At 52.8% G+C, this 15,388-nt stretch overlaps 1 protein-coding gene across 1 annotated transcript in view; it reads left to right on the top strand.

Moving 5' to 3' along the window:
• Positions 1–5,872: 5,872 nt before the first annotated feature.
• DDX54 (DEAD-box helicase 54) overlaps positions 5,873–15,388 on the top strand; it is a 20,604-nt gene continuing 11,088 nt past the window's right edge. The window contains exons 1-7 of the mRNA XM_073313146.1: positions 5,873–6,054; positions 8,027–8,153; positions 8,606–8,676; positions 9,059–9,247; positions 10,389–10,438; positions 11,185–11,226; positions 14,852–14,947. Coding sequence (XP_073169247.1) covers positions 5,899–6,054; positions 8,027–8,153; positions 8,606–8,676; positions 9,059–9,247; positions 10,389–10,438; positions 11,185–11,226; positions 14,852–14,947 — 731 coding nt within the window. The 5' untranslated portion in view covers positions 5,873–5,898. The remainder of the gene's footprint in view (positions 6,055–8,026; positions 8,154–8,605; positions 8,677–9,058; positions 9,248–10,388; positions 10,439–11,184; positions 11,227–14,851; positions 14,948–15,388) is intronic.

Below are 15,388 nucleotides of genomic sequence, written 5' to 3'. Positions count from 1 at the left end.
GAAAAGTGCAGCCAGAACCTCAACAAGAGGTTCTGGAGGAGCCGGAATAGGGGCTGCAACCTGGCGCATTCGAGATAGGAGTGCGCCAGGTTCTCCCTCATGCTGCAAAAGAGCCAGACCTCAGGTATGGGGTGAACCCGCCAGGTGCATGCCTGTGCTCACGGCTTCATGAAGGAGCTGCCAACCGATGTCCCCGAAGGGCCGTGGGACCAAGGTGGAATAAAGGCTGGCCCACCGGGCTCCTCACCCTCTTGAGGTGGAAGATAGTCCTGCCATTTGGTGTTGGGGTGGGACGCGAGGGTGAGGAAGTGCAGCGTGTGGAGCACGAGCGTGTAGAGATGGACTCTAGGCCCGGTTCGGAACCAGACCTGCTGCAGGGTGTGCAGCCGGCTCGGAGTGTGTGAGCGGGGAGGCCGGGGGGCTCGCGGAACAGGGGCTGAAGAAAAATGTCCAGAGGGCCGGGGTGAGCGGGGAATGCCCTCTCGCAGGGCTCGCCACAGGAAAACGAGAGAATCGGGTGACAAGGTGGCCTTCACCTCCTGGACTACGCGCCTGGGGGTCGGAAGGGTGGAAAGCCCCATGCGTCGACCAAGCATGCGGGGCGCCACCCAGTCCCCCCTGTCGTAGTCCAGGAGGTCTCAGGCTCTGGTGGTTTTTGCCAGGACCAACCTCTGACGCACTGAGGGAGACTCTGCCACTTGCACACGTAGATCGAGGTTGTGTAGCAGGGGCTCCCTGAGGAGGTCCGCCCCCTTAGTGGCCAGAAAGGACCTGGTCGCCGAAAAAAGCTTCCAGGTCCAGAGGAGGTCCTGGTAGAAGACCGGCAGCTTGGAGAGGTCTTGCGGAAGACCTCTTGGATGGAGAAAAAAGAGGTGCCGGTCATATTGGAGTCCTTGGAGGCAGCAGAGGAAGGCGTGCGCCAAGGTGCTCCACGCCGGACTACCTGCACCGTAAAGGAGTCTTTGCAGGGCCTGGAAGTGGAAGACATGGACCTGGCTGTGCAGGACCTGGCTGTCTGTAAGCAAGGACTGGCCTGTCTCCTAGCGGTCACCTTCACCCTCAACTAAAACCTCTCCGGCGCATCATCAAGGATCTACAACCTATCCTGAAGGACGACCCATCACTCTCACAGATCTTGGGAGACAGGCCAGTCCTTGCTTACAGACAGCCCCCCAACCTGAAGCAAATATTCACCAGCAACTACACAACAGAACCACTAACCCAGGAACCTATCCTTGCAACAAAGCCCGTTGCCAACTCTGTCCACATATCTACTGAAGGGACACCATCATAGGACCTAATCACATCAGCCACACCAGTGGGGCTCATTCACTTGCACATCTACCAGTGTGATCTATGCCATCATGTGCCAGCAATGCCCCTCTGCCATGTACATTGGCCAAACCGGACAGTCTCTATGCAAAAGAATAAATGGACACAAATCAGATATCAAGAATTATAACATTCAAAAACCAGTTGGAGAACACTTCAACCTCCCTGGACACTCAATTACAGACCTAAAAGTGGCAATTCTTCAACAAAAAACTCCAACGAGAAACTGCAGAACTGGAATTAATTTGCAAACTGGACACCATCAAATTAGGCCTGAATAAAGACTGGGAGTGGCTGGGTCATTACACAAACTAAAAACTATTTCCCCATGCTGATTTCCCCTCCCCCCAACTGTTACTCACACCTTCTTGTCAACTGTTTGAAATGGGTCATCCTGACTAAGACTACAAACGTTATCTTCCCTCCTGATGATAATAGCCCACTTTGAGTTGTCTTGTTACAGTTGGTATGGCAATCCACATCTTTTCATGTTGTGTGTGTGTGTATATATATATATACACACACAGAATCTTCCTACTGTATTTTCCACTCCGTGCATCTGATGAAGTTGGTTTTAGCCCATGAAAGCTTATGCCCAAATAAATTTGTCTCTAAAGTGCCACAAGGACTCCTCATTCTTTTATCTGGACATGGTGGCTCAGCCTCAGGCAAGCCACAAAACTTTGTGCCCCAGAACAAATATTTGTGGAGAGCCTCAGTTATCAACACAATTAGCGTTTACAATCAATTAGCTCAAATTATAACAGGACCACCAACTCTAGTCAGACAAAGCCGAAGCATGAGTCCCCCAGCCTAGACTGGACCTGGATTTTTAATATAAAAGGAGGTAACATAAATGTATCTTCTCTCCCCAAAACAAACAAAAAAATACTTAGGCCCCCAAATCTTCATGCCTTCTTTACACATTCGAAGAAAATCAAACAAAGGCACCGTATCAGTTATTGCCCCTTTACAGATCAACTTCAAAAATGAAATTATCCTTTACATTCCTAATTCCCCAAAATCAGGGTAACTGCTGACTTTGTGGGGCTGAAAGGCTGGATCTGGGTGTGAAAAGTTGTTCCTTTCCACCACTGCATGTACATATAGAACAGAGTTTGCTGGGAGCACAACAGAATAGGTTAGGGTAAGAAACAGCGGATTAGGGGAAAGAGACCCTCAAAAAAACTTGTCTTGAAAATAGCCACAGGATTGGTTTAGCTGTCAAGATTTTTGAGGTTGTTTAAGTGAGATACAGTCTCACTAAAATAATCATGTAACATCCAAATTGTATACTACTTATAACTTTTTTTTTTAATACACATACTGGAGGCTCAAACTCTGCTCTAATCCTGATATTACTCTCTCAGGATCAATCGTGTATCATTTCTATCACCGCTTCCCTTTTGGGGAAGCAATAATTAAAAAGCTATTCAGGGACTGGGGTAGAATTTATGGTGCAAATTTAGGTCATTTGATCAAGAGGTTCCCAATATATGTTCTCTCCCTGCATTATGAGCTGCTTTTAATTTTCAAAGTACTCTAAAATCCACATACATATGAATCCGATGAAGTGAGCTGTAGCTCACAAAAGCTTACGCTATAATAAATTGGTTAGTCTCTAAGGTGCTACAAGTCCTCCTTTTCTTTTTATGGATACAGACTAACACGGCTGCTACTCTGAAACATGCATAATGTGATTATTGAAGATATTGGTATGCCACAACAGGGGCAATGGTGCAAGTATGGAATAATTTGGTTCAGGCATTCCTGGCATACTGTCCTCCCCACATAAGAAAATGTTAATATTCCAGTTGCTCTAAAACTGACATGCAGAGTGAGATTACCTTGACCAGTGGTATTCCACAACTGAAACTGAGGTAGAGGGGAACTCCCATTGAGTTGAACAGATCATTTCACACCACCCAGAGCTATTGTGTTAGACTATTCATCTCTATGGAGCATCTTCATTCATTTGAGCCCACACCCTTGAATGGGCCATTCCACACATCAACAGTACTCCTGTACTGCAGAGGGCTGTGCAGAGCCCCTTCCTTTGCACTAGCTCCCTGAAGTAGATACAAAGTTTGGGGCTCCCTGCTACTCCTGTTGCTGCCTCCAGCTGGTGGATGTGCTCCTCATGATCCATCAGTTACCATCCCCCTTTCTTCCCATGGCCCTTCCAGGGGCTTGGTGGAGCCAGGAGGAGGGTAAAGCTGGTAGTTAAAGTGGCAGATCATTCCTCTCCCAGAGGTGCCCTCCAATCATACCCCCTCACTAACACCTCTTCCTCAGGAAACAAGGGAAACCAACTGCCCAAAAACATGGTTAATGAAGGTCTTGTTTACACTACAGCATCTATGCCAGCTAGACTCACCCCTGCTTAGTACCCTCTTCAACTCAAGAAGTGTGTTTCAGATTCCTGCTGGCACTGCCAGTCTGACATGCCTTCTCTGGTCTGTCAGATTGGGTTTATATCTGCTGGTGAACCACAGCACCACTCATTAGGCTGCTTCCCAGGCTGGTGAAGCAGCTGTGGTCCATTAGTTTTATGTCAGTGTAACTCCACTGATTTCCTTGGGGTTGCTCCTGATTTACACTGCTACAAATGAGGAGAGAATCAGGTACTCACTCCACAGCTGCTCCAGGGCTTCAGCACCCATGGAGAAAATAGTAGGGATGGTCAACACCTACAGCTGTTCGGCACTTGGCATGGGGCCTGGGGGGGGGGGAGAAGGCGGAGCAGGGACAGGAAGAGGCGGAGCGAGGATGGGGTCTTGCAGGAGGGGGTGGGGTGCAGTGGGGCAGAGCACCCACCAGGAAAAATAAAAGTCAGCACCTATGCTGGGGGGAGTCCTTTCTCCCCACCGCAGCCCTAGGGCAGCCTGCACCCCAAACCTCTGATCCCTGGCCCCATCCCAGAGTAAGCAACTCCAGCTGGAGACCCCACCCCAACTCTCTGCCCCAGCCCTGAGCCCCCTTCTGCACGCTGAACTCCTCCTCATCCCTGCCCCACCCCATAGCCTGCACCTCCAGCTGGAGCCCCCCTGCATCCTGAACCCCTCATCCCCAGCCCCACCCCAGAGCTTGCACCCCCAGCCGCAGCCCTCACCCCCTGCACCCAATCCTCTGCTCCATTACTGAGCCCCCTCCCCCACACTGAACCTCAGCCCCTCTCTCGACACACTTCACCTCCATATTGGTGCACATAACAAAAGTCATAGAATCATAGAATATCAGGGTTGGAAGGGACCTCAGGAGGTCATCTAGTCCAACCCCCTGCTCAAAGCAGAACCAATCCCCAAATTTTTGCTCCAATCCCTAAATGGCCCCCTCAAGGATTGAACTCACAACCCTGGGTTTAGCAGGCCAAGGCTCAAACCACTGAGCTATTCCCCCACCCCAAGTCATTCCACACATGGATGGGAAAAATTAGAGGAACAGTGCCCTTCACAGAGGAGGATGTAGGTTAACACTGAGGAGAAATGAGGTACTGGGGAGGGGAGATGAGGCACAAGTGAGGAGATTCTGAGACTGCTACCCAGGCCTCTGTGAGATTTGAACTCGTGACCCCTGTACTCTGAAACTACTGCTCTAAGCCTGGGAGCTCCAGAGCTAGGCAGAGGGAGGCAGTAGGCTAATGCTGAGGAGAGACGAGCCACCAGCGAGGAGATTCTGAGTCCAAGACGGCTACGCAGGCCCCTGCGACGTGTGAACTGGCGTTCCCTGCATTCTGAGACCTCTGCTCTCACCCCTGAGCTACGGAGCTGGCTGAGTCCCCACCGGGCTGCCACACAAGGTCTCAGCCACATAGGACGTGCTGGCCTTGACCTTGTAGCTACTACGGCCCTCGCGTAGCAGCCGAATAGCTTGGGTTCCAGAAAAGGCCAGCTCCCTAGAGGGCTCTGCTGCCAAGCTGACTCAACAAAGCCTCTCGGGCCAGGGTCCATGTCAAGCAATACAAGGGAGTCCTGTAAGGAACTGCAGAGAGCGGGCAGCAGGGCCAGCTTCCTCGGGGGGTACCCGCAGGTGCCAATGAAGGTCTCCAAGCTGCAAACTCAGGTGTGACGCGAATGATCAGGTGAGCAGAGAAGATTGGACAGGTCACGGAAAGGAGATCCCGTGGGGCTCAGACGGTAGCACAAGCGCAGGGTGTTTTTTAGGGCTGGGGATTTCCCATGGGGGGGATCTCGGAGGGATCCTTCTGCAGGGAGGGGGATTGTCAAAGGCAAAAAATCCCGGTGTCTCTTCGCTGCGAGCCAGGCCACCCGAGCACGGCTTGGTCAGCAGCATGGAGGCGGCTGGAGAAGGGGGTCAGAGCGCACCGCATCTCCCCCTGCAGCTGCGCAGCGCACCCCGCCGGGCCTGCACCCCAAAGCGTCCCCTGCCCCGCAACCCAGGCTGAGCCGCACGCGGCCAAAGCCCGGGACGCCGCCCAGCGCCGCTCGCGCCCCAGGCTGCCCGCGCGCGCTCCGGGCGATACCATCTCTCCAGCCGGGGGGGGGGAAGTGCTGGATTCCCCGCTAGGGGTCGCGGTGGTTCAGGCCGCCCCGGGGGCGGGGCCACATGGCAGTTGGGAGCCGGTCGCGTGCAGGCCCCGAGCCCGGGCCCGAGCCGCCGGCCATGGCGCCGCGTCGCCGCCGCCACCCTCGGGGCCGCGAGCCCGAGCCCGAGCCGGGCGAGCTCCGCCTGGGGCCGACGGAGGGGAGCCCGGAGCGGCCGGTGAGCGGGGCGGGCGAGGTGACCCGGTCGGGGACCCGCGACTCGCCCGGGCCAAGGGGCGCCGGGGCCGCGGAAACCCCCCTCGGGGCCGGGGCCTTCGAGCTCGCCGCTCCGGCCAGCGCCGCCGCCCCGAGTCCCGCCAGCGGGGGGGCCCAGCTGAGCCGGGCGAGGGCCTCGGCGCCGCCCTGACCGAGAGCCGCCCGCGGTCAGCCTGCGCCCGAGCCCCCCCCCGCGCCCCCGGCCCAGAGCCCCCCCTACCCCGCCCCCCCCGGCCTAGAGCCCCCCAAACCCCGCCCCCCAAACCCCGCCCCCCCGGCCTAGAGCCCCCCAAACCCCGCCCCCCAAACCCCTCATCCCCGCCCCCCAAACCGCGCCCCCCGAACCCCTCATCCCCGCCTCCCCGGCCCAGAGCCCCCCAACCCCGCCCCCCCCGGCCTAGAGCCCCCCCAACCCCGCACCCCAAACCCCGCACCCCCCGGCCTAGAGCCCCCTGCAGCCCCGAACCCCTCATCCCCACCCCCCCCGGCCTAGAGCCCCCCTCATCCCCGCCCCCCCTGGCCTAGAGCCCCCGCACCCCAAACCCCGCACCCCCCGGCCTAGAGCCCCCCGCAACCCCGCCCCCCGAACCCCTCATCCCTGCCCCCCCTGGCCTAGAGCCCCCCCCGGCCTAGAGCCCCCCGCAACCCCGCCCCCCAAACCCCTCATCCCTGCCCCCCCCAGCCTAGAGCCCCCCCACCCCCGCACCCCAAACCCCGCACCCCCGGCCTAGAGCCCCCCCCAACCCCGCCCCCCGGCCCGGAGCCACCCACCTCCCGAACCCCAGCCCCAGCCCAGAGCCCCCCGGCCTAGAGCCCCCCAAACCCTTCATCCCCGCCCCCCCCGGCCTAGAGCCCCCCCCAACCCCGCATCCCAAACCCCGCCCCCCAGCCTAGAGCCCCCCTGCAACCCCGCCCCCCAAACCGCTCATCTCTGCCCCTCCCGAGCCTGCCCCCCAACCCAGAGCCCCTCTGTGCCCCAAACTGCTCTTCCCCATCTCCCCACACCCCAAATCCCTCATCCCCCCAAGCCTGCCCCCCAACCCCTCATCCCCGCCCCCTCCCGCACCCCAAGCCCCTCATCCCTGCCCCCCCGAGCCTGCGCCCCAAATTCCTCATCCCCGAGCCTGCGCCCCAAATCCCTCATCCTTGCCCCCCGAGCCTGTGCCCCAAACCCCTCATCCCTTCCCCCCCGAGCCTGCGCCCCAGCCCAGAGCCCCTTCCCACACCCCAAACCCCTCATCCCTGCCCCCCGAGCCTGCGCCCCAGCCCAGAGCCCCCCGAGCCTGCGCCCCAAATCCTTCATCCCTGCCCCCCCGAGCCTGCGCCCCAGCCCAGAGCCCCCTCCCACACCCCAAACCCCTCATCCCTGCCCCCTGTGCCTGCGCCCGAGCCCCTTCCTGCACCCTCGAGCCTGCACCCCAAACCCCTCATCCCTGCCCCCCGAGCCTGTGCCCGAGCCCTTTCCTGCATCCCAAACCTCTCATCCCTGCCCCCCGAGCCTGCACCTGAGCCCCTTTCTGCACCCCAAACCCCTCATCCCCGTCCCCCCCGAGCCTGCACCCCCAGCCCCTCATCCCCATGCCCCCGAGCCTGCACCCCCAGCCCAGAGCCCCTTCCCGCACCCCAAACCCCTCATCCCCGCCCCCCCGATCCTGCACCCCCAGCCCTGAGCCCCCTCCCAGACCCCAAACCCCTCATCCCCAGCTCAGTTGTGTCGTGGGCATCAATAATTTTCTTCAACTGGGTCTCCAGAAAAAGTTTGAAAACCACTGCTCTCGGGAGTTCTAAAATAAGACTGGACAGATAAGGGAAAATAGGCTGTAAGAACCACTCCCATTCTGATTGGGCTGGATGATCTAAGAGCCCTCTTCCATCTATCGTGACCTGAAATAACATTGCCTTTTGCATGTGTGCCCTTTCCCCGTCATCAACAGGCATCCAGTAAGATCTTACCAGCCTTTCCAACGCCTGATTACTCCTCTGATGTGGAGCCAGACACGAGAGAGATGGTACGAGCACAGAACAAAAAGAAGAAGAAATCTGGGGGCTTCCAGTCTATGGGTGAGTGAAATGGATGGTCATAAATCTGAGGGCAGAAATTGCATTTTGATTAACATGGGGTGCTCAAACTTAGCTCGACTCAGGGCCACCTCAGCCACTGGTCAAAGCCTGCGTACCAGGCAGAGGAGCACATTGCAGGTGTATTCAGAAGAAATCACATGTACCAGCATGCATTGAGGCCCATGCTTAGATCAAAATTGGGCGTCTTTTTATTTGCCTTCTGGAATTTGAACCTCTAAGTCACATTTTTGAGCTTTTTATCTGCAACTATTAGGGCAAGAAACTTTTTTAATGAAAGCTGAGGTTATTCTCCAATCACATGACTCCGGAAGCTGGGATTTTAAGTAAAAAACAGTAATATTGTGAGACTTGCAATAAAATAGTTGGCAACACTCCACCCTTGTTATCCAAGGGCCATTTAGTATTGAGATCATATTTGTCTTCTCTTGTAGGCTTGAGTTATCCTGTATTCAAAGGGGTCATGAAGAAAGGCTACAAAGTGCCTACGCCAATCCAGCGAAGGGTAATGGACAGGCTCTCATTTCTCCAGTGTAATTTTTATGGGGTATATGTTTGTTAAAGGTCATGGGGAGGTTCCGTAGGTAAGTCTGCAGTGCTTTGTGCGGTTGAGGTGGGAGGTGAATCTCTCTGTGTTGGTGAGCCTTAGCCACGTCTGGTATATGGATTCCACTAGATCAAGTGTTAGCAAAGGTTGTCCAACACCCCTGTAACCTACCTGTGGAACTCATTGCCACAATATATAATTTAAGCTAAGAATTTAGCAGGGTTTCCAAAAGATGTGGATATTTATGTGAATTATGAGAACATCCATGGATACCCCAGTGATTGGCACAGGGTAAGAATTCTCCAGCTGGATTGGAGCAGCATCTGTTCTTGTCTTGCAGACTATCCCTGTGATCCTGGATGGGAAAGACATGGTGGCCATGGCAAGGACTGGCAGTGGGAAGACAGCTTGTTTCCTCATCCCCATGTTTGAGAAGCTGAAGGCGCACAGTGCCCAGACGGGAGCACGAGCCCTCATTCTCTCGCCAACCCGCGAGCTTGCCTTGCAGACTATGAAATTCACAAAGGAGGTAGGGAGTGGAGGAAGCAGCATCAACTGATCTAGGAGCCACTGGGACTGGAGTAGCTTGGAGCTCTCTCAAAAATGTGACTTGAGAGCATGGTGCATGGAGCTTGTGGTGATATGGAGAGGCAATATAGTGCAGTAATTGCTTAGGGACAATTTCTTGCATGACATAACTAACCTGTGGAAATCATTGCCACAAGGTATCATTGAAGCTAAGAGTGTAGCAGGGTTTCAAAAAGATGTGGATATTTGTGGATTATGAGAACATCCATGGATACCACAGTGATGGGCACAGAATAAGAATCAGAACAGAACTAGACATGATAAAAAATAAAGGTGAGATCATCAGGCTTCATGGCATCAGCCAACTGGCTGTGGTTAGGCAGATGATGTGCCTGTAGGCAGGTTATTCCATACTTGTCCACTAGGGGGTTCTTTGCACTTACCTTTGAAATATTTGGTCCTGGCAAGAGACTAGACTAGGGTGGGCAAACTTCTGGCCCAAGGGCCACATCTGGGGTGGGAAATTGTATGTAGGGCTGGGGCAGGGGGTTGGATGTGGGAGGGGAACTGGTGTGCAGGAAGGGGCTCAGGGCAAGGGGTTGGGGTGCTGGCCGCTTCTGGGAGCGCTTCCTCAGGCTGGATTGAAAGCCCTGATGGGCTGGATCTGGCCCACGGGCCATAGTTTGCCCTCCCCTGGACTAGACAAAAAGCAGATGGACCTTGGGTGTGATCCAGTCTGGCTACACTCCTGTGGTTTAGCTCACAAAGACAGCCTTCAGACAGAGCTGTGATTTGTGTATGGGTACTTTCCGTAATCCTGCAGGATAAATGAGTATTAACAGCCACTGCACTCTGTCTTTTGAGTGCTGATGGCTGGGGTTGCTATATGGGCCTCTGCTGCTCCCATGGAGAGCCCCCCCACATTGGTGGTATTGCGGGTTTAAAGACAGAGGCTGGTTGTACAAAGGGAGAAGCAGACTGATCCAAAGTCTTAGCAACTTCAGTGTGTTCATCCCAGGCCTCTTGGGGCTGGGTTAGCCCTGGCAGTTGAGGTGAAGAGTCCCATGATTGGGAATAAGGGGAGTGGGGAGCTGGAGGCAAGATTAAGATTGACAATAGGTGCGGTGTTTTTGGTTCTGCAGCTGGGCAAGTTCACAGGCCTGAAGACTGCGTTGATTCTGGGAGGAGAGAGGTAAGCCAGTTGCAGTCTACCCCTAAAGCGCCAGCGGCTGCAGCAGATTGAAAACCCTTGTGAACGTTTTGTGAAATGTATTTTTCCCTAGAATGAGTCAGTTACAGTAGAAACTTGTGAAATATTGGCTAGCTCAATGCCCAGATGAAATATTGACCTGGCTCAGTGACACTGCAATGGGTAGAAACATCACAGCTGGGTCTAAGCGGGATTGCTGGGACTGAGTCTGGGCCCTTCAAGGGGTTCCGTTAATTTTCAATGACTTTTTAAAAAAGCATATTGGCTCCTTTCAGCATTGGGACCTAGTCCCAGCTTTGGGCCTAGCTACTTGTATTTGTGCGTGCACGGCGGGCTGGTGCGTATCGGGCGGTTACCGAGACATGCGTGCACAGCGGGCGGTTACCGAGACGTGTGGCGGGCGGTTACTGAGACGTGCGTGTGCGGCAGGCTGAGGAAGGATTTCAGAAGCATGGCGCAGATCATTGGGCAGCTTGCTGCTCTCTGGCCAACCTGTTCCTTTAGAACAATCCCTGGGAAGCCGGGCTCAAGGATCAGCATGCTCCGTCTCAGACGCTTTTGCAGAAAGCGGGTTGAGGGCATGAGGTGCTTGGCAAAGTGCAGACGGCTCAGTGATCTACCTTGGAGCTTGCTGCTGGGCTGGGTGGAGTTCCTTGTCAGTAGGGCTGTGTTATGGCTCCCCCTGCTGGTCATTATTACCAGCACCTCCGATTCTCTTTCTCCCGTAGGATGGAAGACCAATTTGCAGCTCTGCATGAGAACCCTGATATGTGAGTCTTAATGCTGAGGGGCAGCGACTGTGTTCTCCAAATGTGGATGGGGGGGGAGGGAAGGGTCACAGCATGGGGATGGGGCTTGTGGGTGGGTTTTTTCCTCTTTCTTTGGAGCACTGAGACCCAAGGCGCATCCCACACAATCCATCCTCTAGGACTGCCCTGCTACCTTGTTCTTTTCTGTAACTGGAGTATCTGTGATTGGGAGAGTTGGGTTAGGCTGTCGTGACTTTCCTTTCCCACCCCTCAGGCAGCATAGTCTCACCTGTATTATTTCATAGAATCATAGACTTTAAGGTCAGAAGGGACCATTATGATAGTCTAGTCTGACCTCCTGCACAACACAGGCCACAGAATCTCACCCATCCACTCCTGTAATAAACACCTAGCCTATGTCTGAGCAATTGAAGTCCTCAAATCACGGTTTAAAGACTTGAAGGTGCAGAGACTCCTCCAGCAAGTGACCCGTGCCCCTTGTTGCAGAGGAAGGCGAAAAACCCCCAAGGCCTCTGCCAATCTTCCCTGGAGGAAAATTCCTTCCCGACCCCAAATATGGCGATCAGCTAAACCCTGAGCATGTGGGCAAGACTCACCAGCCAGACACCCAGGAAAAAATTCTCTGTAGTAACTCAGATCCCACCCTATCTAACATCCTATCACAGGCCATTGGGCATATTTACTGCTAATAGTCAAAGATCAATTAATTGCCAAAATTAGGCTATCCCGTCATACCATTCCCTCTATAAACTTATCAAGCTTAGCTTTGAAGCCAGATATGTCTTTTGCCCCCACTGCTCCCCTTGGAAGGCTGTTCCAGAACTTCACTCCTCTGATGGTTAGAAACCTTCGTCTAATTTCAAGACTAAACTTCCTGATGGCCAGTTTATATCCATTTGTTCTTGTGTCCACACTGGTACTGAATTTAAATAATTCCTCTCCCTCCCTGGTATTTATCCCTCTGATATATTTATAGAGAGCAATCATATCTCCCCTCAGGCTTCTTTTGGTTAGGCTAAACAAGCCAAGCTCTTTGAGTCTCCTTTCATAAGACAGGTTTTCCATGCCCCGGATCATCCTAGTAGCCCTTCTCTGTACCTGTTCCAGTTTGAATTCATCTTTCTTAAACATGGGAGACCAGAACTGCACACAGTATTCCAGGTGACGTCTCACCAGTGCCTTGTATAACAGTACTAACACCTCCTTATCTCTACTGGAAATACCTCACCTGATGCATCCCAAGACCACATTAACTTTTTTCATGGCCATATCACATTGGCAGCTCATAGTCATCCTGTGATCAACCAGTACTCCGAGGTCCTTCTCCTTCTCTGTTACTTCCATGTAACGCGTCCCCAGTTTATAGCAGAAATTCTTGTTGTTAATCCATAAATGCATGACCTTGCACTTTACACTATTAAATTTCATCCTATTACTATTATTCCGGTTTACAAGGTCATCTAGACATTCCTGTATGATATCCTGGTCCTTCTCTGTATTGGCAATACCTCCCAGCTTTGTGTCATCCGCAGACTTTATTAGCACATTCCCGGTTTTTGTGCCAAGGTCAGTAATAAAAAGATTAAATAAGATTGGTCCCAAAACCTATCCCTGAGGAACTCCACTTGTAACCTCCCTCCAGCCTGACAGTTCACCTTTCAGTGTGACCCGTTGTAGTCTCCCCTTCAACCAGTTCCTTATCCACCTTTCAGTTTTCATATTGACCCCCATCTTTTCCAATTTAGCTAATAATTCCCCATGTGGAACTGTATCAAACGCCGTACTGAAATCGAGGTAAACTAGATCCACTGTGTTTCCTTTGTCTAAAAAAATCTGTTATCTTCTCAAAGAAGGAGATCAGGTTGGTTTGGCACGATCTACCTTTTGTAAAGCCATGTTGTATTTTGTCCCAATTACCATTGACCACAATGTCCTTAACTACTTTTTCCTTCAAAATTTTTTCCAAGACCTTGCATACTACAGATGTCAAACGAACAGGCCTGTAGTTACCCAGATCACTTTTTTTTTTCCTTTCTTAAAAATAGGGACTATGTTAGCAATTCTCCAGTCATACGGTACAACCCCTGAGTTTACAGATTCATTAAAAATTCTTGCTAATGGGCTTGCAATTTCATGTGCCAGTTCCTTTAATATTCTTGGATGAAGATTATTTGGGCCCCTCGATTTAAGTCCCATTAAATTGTTCGAGTTTGGCTTCTACCTCGGATGTGGTAATGTCTACCTCCATATCCTCATTTCCATTTGTTGTCCTACCATTATCCCTAAGCTCATTAGCCTCATTAAAGACTGAGGCAAAGTATTTGTTTAGATATTGGGCTGTGCCTAGATTATCCTTAACCTCCAGTCTATCCTCAGTGTTTAGCGGTCCCACTTCTTCTTTCTTTGTTTTCTTCTTATTTATATGGCTATAGAACCTTTTACTATTGGTTTTAATTCCCTTTGCAAAGTCCAACTCTGCCTGGCTTTTGGCCTTTCTCACTTTATCCCTACATGTTCTGACCTCAGTAAGGGTAGCTTTTCTTGCTGATCCCTCCCATCTTCCACTCCTTGTAGGCTTTCTGCTTTTTCTTAATCGCCTCCTCTGAGATGCTTGGTCTACAACTCCTGCCTATGAATTTTTTCCCCTTTCTTGGGATGCAGGCTTCAGATAGCTTCTGCAGCTTTGACTTGAAGTAATTCCAGGCCTCCTCCACCTTTAGATCCACAAGTTCTTCAGTCCAATCCACTTCCCTAACTAAGTTCCTTAATTTTTTTAAAGTTAGCCCTTTTGAAATCAAAAACCCTAGTCACAGATCTATTTTTGTTTATCCTTCCATTTAGTTTGAACTGAATTAGCTCATGATCACTTGAACCAAGGTTGTCCCCTACAACCATTTCTTCTATGATGTCCTCACTACTCACCAAAACCAAATCTAAAATGGCATCCCCTTTAGTCAGTTCAGCAACTACTCGGTGAAGGAATCCATCAGCTATCACAGGAAAATCTGAGCTCTATTATTACTAACACTTGTTCTCCAGTCTATATTTGTATTCCGGTAGCACTTATGAGCTCTTGTCAAAGAGCAGAGCCCTATCCACTGGGCACTGCACATATGCAGAACAGGCTCGCAGGTGCTGCATGCAGTGGGTCTGATTCTGCACTCACGGTGTAAATGGGAAGTGAAGCCACTGAAGCTGATGGAGTCACAACCTGTAAACCCTGTGTGCTGAGCAGAGTCGGACCCAGAGCCTCTGTGCGTTTCAGTGAGCATCAAGATAGCATCCAGTGGGGGCTGCCTGCTACTCCGTGCCTCTTAAGAGCATCTTCTTATGTGTATTTCTGGGGGGAGAGCAGAGACTGGAGATGGGTCTTCCTGGAGTGGAGGCATCTGAATGTCCCTCTTGGCCTGGCAGATTTGGGCTGGAGAGGCAAGTGGGATGGGAGGGGGTTGGTTGGGGAGAGCTGCCTTGTCCTATTTTTTACCAGAGTGGAGAGCTGCAGCTTTCACAGTTCCATCTCTCTCCACCAGGACAGGTGGCTGCCCGGATGTGGGCAGCACCTTGGCCCTCGCATGGAGTTGTGGGCAGCTGGGTGCCTGCTGCCCATTGGTGTCTGTCATTCCAGAATTATTGGCACCCCCGGGCGTCTGATGCACGTGGCTGTGGAAATGAACCTGAAGCTGCACAGTGTGGAGTACGTGGTGTTTGACGAAGCTGACAGGTCAGTTCATGATGTTGCCGTAGCTGAGATTTCACCTTGGGGCATTTGTCAGCCCCTCTGTTCCTAGGGGCTCCCAGTAGGACCCTCCGTCAGCCAAGTGTGGCAACTGCACTACCAGGGAAGAGATGGGCTTTGGTGCTGTGGCTGCATCCTGTGGACACCTGTCAGAAAGGAGCAGAGGTGGGAGCATGGATTCCCAGTGCCACAGATGGGAGAGCACACAGTTATGGCAGGCTCCAAGTGCCTGATGAGTGAGATGTTAGGCCAGTGGGGGAAAACAGACCAGGTCAAGGATCTTGGGAAAGCAACCAACTGATGCAATGGTGCCCTTTCTTGTCGGCTGATGCTGGGCTAGATCTTCCACTTGCAGGGCCAGCGCTGGGGCTGGCATGTGAGATTCTAGGGTCCGGGGATAGGAGCTCCTGGGTGTGGATTTAAGGC

The sequence above is a fragment of the Lepidochelys kempii genome, chromosome 15 (assembly GCF_965140265.1).
Source record: "Lepidochelys kempii isolate rLepKem1 chromosome 15, rLepKem1.hap2, whole genome shotgun sequence".
NCBI classification, from domain to species: Eukaryota; Metazoa; Chordata; order Testudines; family Cheloniidae; genus Lepidochelys; species Lepidochelys kempii.
The sequence above is the reverse complement of the archived record's forward strand: the minus strand, read 5'-3'. Positions and strand labels throughout refer to the sequence as shown.